This window comes from Papaver somniferum, chromosome 5 (genome assembly GCF_003573695.1).
Source record: "Papaver somniferum cultivar HN1 chromosome 5, ASM357369v1, whole genome shotgun sequence".
NCBI lineage: Eukaryota > Viridiplantae > Streptophyta > Magnoliopsida > Ranunculales > Papaveraceae > Papaver > Papaver somniferum.
In genome coordinates, this window is record NC_039362.1 from 133,172,763 (window position 1) to 133,184,046 (window position 11,284).

Below are 11,284 nucleotides of genomic sequence, written 5' to 3' on the forward strand. Positions count from 1 at the left end.
ATACTTTGCTCTTTCGAACCTTAACTACCGGTGAAGGTATTTCACTTTTGCCATCAGTGGAAACCTTTTGTTGAGAAGAATCACTAGCCTTGACAAATTTTACCTCTTTGCTAATACTTGGAGCATCTATTCCCTTATAGCCCAATCCTCGTGTATCACAATGATTTTTACTTGCTTCTAGCATAGTGGTTAATTTGCTTGAACTAGTATTGAACTTTTTCAAGTAATCTTCCAATATCTTGATTTTATCAAGAGCAGTATCTAAATCAGCATCAAAGCGTTTTTCTCGAGCGAGACAAGCACTTTCTCTGTCATCAAAACTATTTTTTTGAGAGTTAAACCTTTCTTCAGATTCTGCAAGTTTCTCTTCCAACAAAAATTACTTTTGATAAAGATTATCACATTCAAGTGACTTCATACGTAGGTTTTCCTCAGAATCCTTGAGGATCGATTCATTAGAAAGATTTGAAAAATAAACACCTACCTAACATCTTCTCAATTTCTTGTTTTCTCGACAGAGAGGAATCAGAAGAGGTGAAACATGAGAAGTTGTAATCTTCTTTATATTCCACGAATCCAAAAACTTAACATACTCTGAGACTTCCTCATCAACATCTCTATCAATATCTGAATCACCTTCATCAGAAAGTTCATCCAACTGTTCTTCTAGGAGAATTTACCAATCAACAGTTTTTACATCAAGAGAATGTTTAGATATTGACTTAGAAGTGACAGTTCTCTCAGGTGAATCCAAGCTTTTAGAATCATCTGGTAATTTCTGAACTGGTACGTTATTAGAGATATACTCGTCCATAATCAGATCGCTACAAACACAGACTTGTAAGGTCTTTAATGTGTTTGCCTACTCTGATACCAATTGAAAAAGTGGGGGTACAACAACCACACCCAATATTTCGCTTAGCAATCTGTATGGAAAAATTCCAATATACTTTCTAGAGAATCAACTAGACAGTCAGACTCAATCTAGATAAAAAGTATATCAAAGAGTTTATATCTCAATCTCTCGATTTGATATATACTCAAGTAAACAGAAATCTGCGAGTCTTTATAAAATACTAGAGAGATAACTTGGATGGTACCAAAGACCAATATCCAAGTGTCAATCAATTTAAATCAACAACCAAAAGGTCGGATATTCTAATTGATTGAACAACGTACAACCTGTGATATTTCAATTATATAACAAAATATAATGCGGAAAAGAAATAACACAGATATCAGAATTTTGTTAACGAGGAAACCGCAATTGCAGAAAAACCCCGGGAACCCATTCCAGTTTGAACACACACTGTATTAAGCCGCTACAGACACTAGCCTACTCCAAATTAACTCCGGTCTGGCCTGTAGTTGAACCCCAATCAATCTCACACTGATCCAAGGTACAGTTATTCTTCTGCGTCTCTGATCCCAGCAGGATGCTACGTACTTGATTCCCTTAGGTGATCTCACCCATAACTATGAGTTGCTACGACCCAAAGTTGAAGACTTTAATAAACAAATCTGTATCACACAGAAAAGTCTACAGTAATAGATAAATCCGTCTCCCACGAATATACCTACGAGTTTTGTTCCGTCTTTTGATAAATCAAGGTGAACAGGAACCAATTGATAAACCAGACTTATATTCATGAAGAACAGCCTAGTATTATCAATCACCTCACAATAATCTTAATCGACGCAGCGAAAAAGATATTGCGGAATCACAAACGATGAGACGAAGTATTTGTGATTTCTTTTATATCTTGCCTATCAGAGATATCAATCTCGAGCTAATTATTTCAATTGTACTCGTACGATAGAAACATCAAGATCAGATCACACAACTACGAGAACGTAGTATCGGTCTGGATTCACAATCCCAATGAAGTCTTTAAGTCGTTAACCTGGTTTAGAAGAGGAAACCAAAGGTTAAAGGAGAATCGACTCTAGCTTAGCACAACTAGTATCACACAGAAGGTGTGGGGATTAGGTTTCCCAGTTGCTAGAGTTCTCCCTTATATAGTCTTTCAAATCAGGGTTTGCACTCAATGTTAGCTTGGGAACAAAACATTCAACATTCACCGTTAGATGAAAACCTGATTAGATTCAAGCTAATATCTTTCAACCGTTAGATCGAAAACTAGCTTGTTACACACAAATGAAATGCACGTTTCTAGGCTTGTGTAACCGTACCCAAACTTGTACATTTGTTGGTTCAACAATAGTCAACCAAATGGTTAGCCATATGATCACTTTCATATCAACCATATTCTTCTTCACCATAACTAGTTCAAGTGACTCAAATGAACTAGTTAAATAGTTTTTTAATTGCAAGGAAATCTTATGTAACTACAGAAGACACAATCGAAGCAAAAACGATTTGATTCACTCGAATCGGTTCATGAACTATATAGCCACAGTTTGCAATTTGCATTCCTTAGTTTATATAAGAATAAGTTCACAAACATCGTTTTTAGATATAACCTACTCAAGTTTGCGTACTGGGTTCGCGGACTTAAGTTTCCGGACGGAGTTCACAAACTCGAGCAGAATTTCTCGGGTCGAGAACTTCTGCCAGTTCGCAGACTGGGTTCGCGCCACCATTCCGGTTATCTTGATCAACAAAGTTCCCAAACTTCGGTTCAAGGAATAAGGACTTATACATATATGTGTTTCCACAACAATGATTATATCATTCAATGGTTATATTATCTAAACTCTCATTTCAATTATTGAAACATTCTTAGAGGATGTTGATATTCTAAAGTTGTTATTCACAAACTATTTTTCGTCAAAGTAAGCAATTTTCAAAATGATTGAAACTTGTCATGAATTTCGTCACTAGGTAAAGATGAACCTGGCTAAAGCGAAAGCTTACCAACACATATTTCGATAAATAGATAGGCGAGATAAACTCGATACGAAATAGCAAATGTGTATAATCTAAGTCTATATAGCAAAACGACTTTTGTCTAAAGATAGGAGATAAATAGACTTTTGAGTGATAGATAAGTTCAAGTCTCCACATACCTTTTAGTCGATGAAGATCCACCGGTTCCTTGAGTAGTCCTTCGTCTTGTATGATGATTGCCATGGAGTTCTTGAGCTCAACTACACTTTCTATCCTAGTCCGAGACCTTAGCTATAGTAGACTAGAAATCAAAATTTATAATTTTGATCACTAACATTGACAAACATGCTTGAGATAGCAACGCATGCGAGTTCGACCGAGCAATGCTCTAATAGATATACTTTTCTTTGATTGAGTCCGACTGTCTATTTGATTCTCTTGAAAGTATATTGGAGTTAGTCCATTCAGATTGCCAAAAGAAATATTGGGTGTGGTTGTTAGACCCCCACTTTTTCAGGTACGCGTACTGGCGTTAGGTTCAAGTTCCGGGACATTACTGAGTTTGGTGGTATGCGTACCCGTTCGCATACTGGCGAACCCAAACTTAGTCCGGCCACTAAGGTATGCGTACCCCTTTGCATACTTGAGTGGGTTATGTTCTAAAATCGGTTTTTTCATGAACTAATACATTTATATAATAAGGAATGCAATCTTTTTCAAACCGTGGCTATAATGTTCATGACTTGATTCGAGTGAATCAAAATCGATTTTTCTTCAATTGTGTCTTGTATACTTCTATGAGAATATAAACAATTGAACAACTCTAGAACTATTTTCATTTGAGTCATTTGAACTGGTTATGGTTAAGATGAATATGGTTGATATGAAAGTGTTCATATGGGTAACTTCGGTTAACTATTATTGAGCCAAAAAAGCTGTACATGTTTAGGTACGGTTACTCATAGCTAAATGAAGTCACTTTTCATTTGTGTGTAACAAGCTAAGTTCGATATAACAGTTGAAAAATATTAGCTTGAGTCTAATCATGTTTTCATCTAACAGTAAATATTGAATGCTTTGTTACCAAGGTAACATTGATTGCAAACCCTGATTTGAAGACTATATAATGGAGAACTCTAGCAACTGGGAAACCTAATCCCCACACCTTCTGTGTGATACTAGTTGCGACTAGAGTCAATTCTCCTTTAACCTTAGGTTTTTCCCAAAACTCTGTAGGTTAACGACTTGAAGACTTCATTGGGATTGTGAAGCCATACCCAACTATTTTCTCTGTAGTTATGTGTTCTGATCATGCCCGTTTCTACCGTATTGAATACTATCTTCTCTAAGATGTGCTTGAGATTTAATCCCGATAGGCAAGATAAAAAGTAGTCACAAACATCTTCGTCTTATCGTTTGTGATTCCACAATATCTTGTTTCGCTACCATACGATTAAGATTATTGTGAGGTGATTGATTTTTCTAGGCTGTTCTTCGGGAATATAAGTCTGGTATATCAATTGGTTCCTGATCACCTTGATTTATCAAAAGACGGAACAAAACTCATAGGTTTATCTGTGGGAGACAGATTTGTCTATTGGATAGACTTTTTTGTGTGAGACAGATTGGTTTATCAAGTCTTCGAATTTGGGTCGTAGCAACTCTTAGTTGTGGGTGAAATCAGCTAAGGGAATCAAGTGTGTTTTGTCCTGCTGGGATTCAGAGACGTAAGGAGCGCAACTGTACCTTGATCAGTGTGAGATTGGTTAGGGCTCAACTACATTCCAGTCTGAAGTTAACTTGGAGTAGGCTAGTGTCTATAGCGGCTTAATACAGTGTGGTGTTCAAATATGGACTAGGTCCCGGGGTTTTTCTGCATTTGCGGTTTCCTCGTTAACAAAACTTCTAGTGTCTGTGTTATTTCTTTTCCACATTATATTTGTTTATAGAATTGAAATGTCACAGGTTGTGCATAAGTTCAACCAATTGTGAATCTAACCTTTGGTTGTTAATTAAATTGATTGACACTTGGATATTAGTTTTTGATACCGTCCAAGTTATTTCTTATATTCAATCGGGCTCGCAAATTCCTATTTGTTTGATTGCAGATTGAATTGAGAAATTGAGATATAACTCTTTGATATAATTTTCTTAAGAATGAGTTTGACTGTCTAGTCCATACAGATTGCTAAGCAAAATATTGACCACGAGAAAAGATAATGTTTTTTGTGAGTGTTACTATTTTTCTATCTTATATTTCGAACATATGCATTTTTCTGCACCATTTGAAACCGGAATGCACATTTCCCGTTTCTTAAAAGATTTAACAAAGAGAAAATTCAATACGGCTAGTTAAGATCTTTCTGTTGTTCTTTTTCTTTAAAATTTAAAAAATTCCCATTTAAATTATATCACTGACCGGGGGAAAACACAACTGGTATAGAGTCGTTTGTGATTCTTGTTTGTTAAAAGAAAACGAAAAAGAGTACATGCAACATTGTAATTTATGATCCATCTTTGTTAACCACTGCGGTAGAACTACTATGACCAGGAAAATACACCACCGACAACTCTTTCTTTGCGCAGTTCGTTTTGGGCTAGATCTAAACAGATTTCTTCACTTTTTCTTGTTTTTTTAGTTTACGTAGTTATTTTAATTTGGTTGTTATCATGTTTTCTACTTCTCTATATCATTATGGTGGTTTTATCTCCTCCTTGAAGGTCTATCGACGCTTTAGCGGCGTCTCTTGATTATTATGTTGGGTTTTATGGTTAATAGCGATGCTCTCCGATAATGAAATCCTCATCTTTGATGTCTCCGACGGACAAATCTTCATCCGGCGACATAATCTTTATTGGTGATTTTTTCGACGACAAGATTTTCATCCTTAGTTACAAAACATTTGAGCAAACCACTCCCATTTTGTATTTGTCTTATTCCGATAATTATCATCTTTTTCTTATCGGATTTCTCAGTATTGTAGTTTCAAGGTATGGTCTTATTATTTTATTTATAATTTAAAGTCATTAATAACCACGAATTACCATTAGTGAAAAAAATCTTTGATAATTAAGAAAAGTAATAATAAAAATCAAATTAAAATAAATACTAGCACTATCTTGGTTGAAAGGCAAATACGTGTAAGTCAGGTGGTCTATGCATCAATGTATGCAATAGTTGCTTGTGCCTTGTAGTAATGTACACGCTTTCCATCTTAGAATAACTATAGAATATCACAATCCGCAGTGATTCATCAACAAAGTATTATAACTGGTTAGAGATAGTGTTTGAACTTTGAACTTTGAAGTGTAACCAAATTGACGTCTTTGTTTCGGATGTAGACACCAGCCAGCAATTGCATGATTCACAACAACACAAAGACAACGTACATATGCCACAATTATTTGCGTAGGACCTCATTTGTCCACACGTATCCATATTGTTTTTGCTGCTTTGATCAACACAAATGGAAAAAAATATCTAACGGACAAAATGGCACTTTACACTTTACAGATAGTTGCCATAGAGGTTGCCAAAGATAACACGACTCAATCATTAAATTATTTTTAATCAACCATTATTGTTAAATTTATCTTAATTTTCAAAGTTCGACACGTTAATTCATTCAAGCCGTGAATAAATAGAAAATTTTAAATTGTTTAACACCTGTTATCTATGGGATTTGAACCAAATTATAGAAATCGATTGGGATATCGAGCAAGCATGATCAAGTTACGTTGAATGCATTTCGAATCATTGAGCACAGTAGCCATGAAAAAAGAGCGCGTCATTGTGAGTGCTTCATCTTTTTCTATTAGAAATCTCGAAGGCGTATAAGGAACAATGACCATAAATGTGTATTTTATTTGGAGTTAAGCTTTTATTCACATGATCAAAATGGAAAATGAGTCATTTGTCCAAATATTTTAAAACATGGTTCAAATGGACGAGTAAAAATTATTGTGGGTGAAATGGACACCAAAAAAATAACAATGATTAAAGTGGATTCATCCTGAATTAAACTTAAAAAATAGTAAGGATGAAATTGGATGCATCCTGATGTAAATTAAAAATAAGAAAAAGTATTTGGAAATGGGTAGCTGAAACTGTTTACATCCTGAATATTTTTACATTTTTGTCCATTTAAACAGTATCAAAATCTAACTGTCCTTTTCACCTAAAAATTGTTGATTTTGATCTTTTTAACCAATTTTGTGTAATCAAAATTAGAAGACGAGCATTAAGAGTCAATTACGCGGTTATAATGCAATTAAAACTGGTAAGTATACGTACAAGTTAACCTCATCGTATGATGAAGTGAAGATGTCGACTAGCCAATCTATACACATTACACCTTCATTCATAGCTGGCTGCCATTTTACAGATGACATTGGCAACTTTCTCCTACACGCATTACTGGTACTAGAAATGTCAAACGCAGTATGTTTTACGTCTCTTTGGATATTTGCGCAGAAACTTATGAATATGTTTGCGGATCTTTTGCTAGAATGACGTGGATCCACATGATATGATCCAATTTTGGATAGAATAAACCTTTTCCTTCAGATTAAGGTTCCAACATGGATCTTATGTGTCAGTTCCGTTAACGTTATCTTTTCCACCAAAGTTCTTCTGTATTTTCCATTCTTAACTGTTCCACGTTCCTTTTAGATGCAGGAAACAGCGAAAATATAGTACAACACAGTCAACAAAGACAAGTCCCAAAAATATTATTCAAAACAGAGAGAGAAATTAAATCAAAATTAAAAAATGAAGAACTTGTTGTGTCAGTGTTACACCTCTTCGTTAATGTGTAGTATAAATTTGAATTCTCTTCCTCAATGTATCAAATTTCAAACATTCAATCCATTGTTTTCTTCATCTTCCAATAGAAGAAGAAGATTATCTTCTATCTCTGGTATTCTTCTTTTCTCTGCTCCCATCTTCATCACATTTTGAATTAATTCTGATCATTGATGATTTTGTATTAACATGTTTGATTCATTCTTTTATTATTTACATATTTTAGGTTACAGAGATTCAATTCAAATCCATTTCAATCCACAAGGTAAGGTTTTGATATATCCAAATCTTGTAAAATCATCGAAAAATCATTGAAATCTGAAACTCTGTTTTGCAGAAAAGAGTAAGATCAATTTTGATTCAAGAAGGAGAAGATAGAAAGAAAAGAGAAATGACAATCACACCAGCAATCAAGATTTCAAATCAGAAACTAATCATTAAAGATCAAGTCATACTTTCCGGTGTACCGGACAATGTAATCTCTACCTCTGCTGCAACTTCCGGTCCTGTTGATGGTATTTTCATTGGAGCTGATTTCACTGAGAGTAACAGTCGTCATGTTATCTCACTTGGAACTCTCAGGTATATCCGTACCCAAATTCAAATCAATCCATATGATTTACATTTATTCATTTTCTAATCTTTTTTTGCAGAGATGTTAAATTTGTAGCTTGTTTTCGATTCAAACTATGGTGGATGTCACAAAAAATGGGAAATCAAGGAAAGGAAATCCCATTAGAAACTCAATTTCTCCTCACAGAATCAAATGATGGTTCATCTTACACAGTTTTTCTTCCATTAATCGAAAACTCATTCAGATCTTGTTTGCAAGGAAACTCCATGGATGAACTGGAGCTCTGTATAGAAAGTGGAGATATCAGTACAAAATCTTCTTCTTTTACTTCATCTCTTTTCATCAGTAATGGTTCAGATCCTTTTGATACAATCACTAATGCAATCAGAACCGTTAAGTTACATCTCAATTATACGTTTCGTCAACGCCATGAGAAGGAATTACCACAAATTGTTGACTATTTTGGATGGTGTACATGGGATGCATTTTACCAAGATGTTACCCAACAAGGTGTTGAAGATGGATTGGCTAGTTTATCTTCGGGTGGGACACCGCCGAAATTTGTCATCATTGATGATGGATGGCAATCAGTTGGAGTGGACTCCCAAAAACGTCCGGATGATCAAGATCCGTTATACAGACTAACAGGTGAATAACTAAGTAGTTCAAAAATGCTCATGCGTGCGAGTAATTTTTTTTATGACGCATTATCATAGTATTGGATTACTATCAAAGTGTTGTTATTCAACTGTCTATATATTATTTTTGTAGGTATCAAGGAGAACAAAAAATTCCAAGATCAAGAAGATCCAACAATTGGAATCAAAAGTATAGTTAATATTGCGAAAGAAAAATATGGCTTGAAATACGTGTATGTTTGGCACGCGATAACAGGTTATTGGGGTGGGGTGAGACCAGGAGTTGAAGGTATGGAAGAATACTGCTCGGTTATGTTGTTTCCAGCGGTGTCGGAGGGTGTTTTATTGAATGAACCAGGATGGAAGAAAGATGTATTGGCAGTGCAAGGATTGGGATTAGTTAATCCAAAGAGTGTTTACAAATTTTATGATGAATTGCATGAGTATTTGGCTTCAGCTGGAATTGATGGAGTGAAAGTTGATGTGCAGTGCATTTTAGAGACTTTAGGTGCTGGTTTAGGAGGGAGAGTTGAGCTTACTAGACAGTATCACCAAGCTCTTGATGCATCTGTTGCGAGAAATTTTGCTGATAATGGCATCATTGCTTGCATGAGTCACAATACGGATGCACTTTATTGGTACATCTTTTCTTCCCTTATGTTCAATACAGTTTGTTTTTGCTCGACCACTTAAACTGCGACTACAAGTTAAGCTTTTGGTATACTTTCGGTACTGAGAAATCTTATTATTTTTTTTTGAAACAGTTCAAAACAAACTGCTGTGATCCGAGCATCTGATGATTTCTATCCAAGGGATCCAGTATCACACACCATTCACATAGCATCCGTAGCATATAATAGTATCTTCCTTGGCGAATTTATGCAGCCTGACTGGGATATGTTTCACTCTTATCATCCAGCGGCAGAGTACCATGCATCTGCCAGAGCCATTAGCGGTGGACCAGTTTATGTTAGGTAAACATTGCCACCACTCACTATATTTAGATACTAAAGTTTACTGGATGATTTAACCCAAACCAAAATTTTCACCGTCATTTTTTTTTTTGAACAGCGATGCTCCAGGAAAGCATAATTTTGAAATTTTGAAGAAAATAGTTCTTCCTGACGGTTCCATCCTCCGTGCCAAACTCCCTGGCAGACCTACTAAAGATTGTCTATTTGTAGACCCGGCTAGGGATGGTATCAGGTAAGAGCAATTTGAGGAAAAATGATTGTATTATATATTTCTGGATCTTTTTGCACAATTTTTAAGCTTTTCTTCTTCTTTCTTCCCCTTGAATTTCAGTTTGTTGAAAATATGGAACGTAAACAAGCACACAGGAGTTTTGGGAGTCTACAATTGCCAAGGTGCAGCATGGAGTACTGAAGAGAGAAAAAATGTTTCTCATCCAGTAGGAACCAGTGCATTAACTGGTGTTATTCGTGGAGAAGATGTTCATCTCATATCTGACATCACGGCAGATCCTAAATGGAATGGTGATGTTGTTATTTACCGTCATTCCGATGGTGAGACTGTCACCCTTCCTCATAAGGCAGCTACACCAATTTCCTTGAAAGTGCTGGAACATGAAATCTTCACCGTATCCCCCATCAAAGTCTTTGGTTCTGGATTTAAATTTGCACCTTTAGGTTTGATAAAAATGTATAATGCCGGAGGAGCAATTGAAGATTTGAGATACCATGTTGAGAATGAGCTAGGAATTGTTGACATGGCGGTGAAAGGATGTGGCTTGTTTGGTGTGTACTCATCAATTAAGCCTAAACGGTGTACCGTTGGATCCGTCGACATAGATTTCGGTTATGATTCATCATGTGGACTCGTGAGTATGAGTTTGGGTCGTATGCCTGAAGAGGGCAAGAGTGTTCATCTAGTTAGAGTTGAGCTTTTGGTTTAACTGGTTGGCAATTGTAAGGAAGAGAAAATGATGCTGGGAAGGGGAATAGATTTAAGTTATCTTTCTTATGAATTTTGTGTACCATATTTACCTATCTAAGAAATGTTGGTCCTAGTTAGTGAGCCAACTAGGGTTTTTTTACTCAAAATCTCATTTTACTCTGCTTAGGCCTATTCCAATCCATCATGGCAAAATTTTGTATTTAACATACCGGGTGGCATGACAAATGAGTTGTGCTACAATGGTAAAGGAGTTAAGCGATATAATTCCTAGCGAACGATATTGTCAGTAGTGCCAGCGAAATAGTCTTAATCGCTGGGTATAAAGTTGATATCTCCCGTTCTAATGACTAGCTCCAATAGCTAGTTCTTTCTCAAATGAAAAAATTGCAAACCCAACTTGATTTGGCAACAAACTTGATTTTTCTGTAGTAGTGCTTGAAGGTGCTGTTAAGAAGATATGTGATAGACAAGTTATAAAAAATTAGGTAAAACACAAAGAA

The 11,284-nt window shown here is 35.7% G+C and overlaps 1 protein-coding gene across 2 annotated transcripts; it reads left to right on the forward strand.

Moving 5' to 3' along the window:
* Window positions 1–7,556: 7,556 nt before the first annotated feature.
* On the forward strand, window positions 7,557–10,930 carry LOC113282775 (probable galactinol--sucrose galactosyltransferase 6). Of its 2 annotated transcripts, XM_026531849.1 has the most exons (8): window positions 7,557–7,770; window positions 7,882–7,920; window positions 7,993–8,237; window positions 8,309–8,877; window positions 9,001–9,505; window positions 9,632–9,841; window positions 9,939–10,073; window positions 10,173–10,930. In XM_026531849.1, the coding sequence occupies exons 3-8, from the start codon at window positions 8,047–8,049 to the stop codon at window positions 10,780–10,782; spliced, it is 2,220 nt and encodes a 739-aa protein (XP_026387634.1). In that variant the 5' UTR covers window positions 7,557–7,770; window positions 7,882–7,920; window positions 7,993–8,046; the 3' UTR covers window positions 10,783–10,930. The 2 variants fall into 2 exon arrangements, with proteins under 2 accessions (XP_026387634.1, XP_026387635.1); XM_026531850.1 differs by lacking the exon at window positions 7,557–7,770 and having other exon boundaries at window positions 7,875–7,920.
* The last annotated feature ends 354 nt before the right edge of the window (window positions 10,931–11,284 follow it).

Bases quoted from the DNA above. Each gene is read 5' to 3' on its own strand.
- LOC113282775 (XM_026531849.1), top strand. From the start codon at position 8,047: ATGACAATCACACCAGCAATCAAGATTTCAAATCAGAAACTAATCATT. The intron at 9,842-9,938 runs GTAAACATTGCC...TTTTTTGAACAG, and splicing joins GGTGGACCAGTTTATGTTAG to CGATGCTCCAGGAAAGCATA. The intron at 10,074-10,172 runs GTAAGAGCAATT...CTTGAATTTCAG, and splicing joins CCGGCTAGGGATGGTATCAG to TTTGTTGAAAATATGGAACG.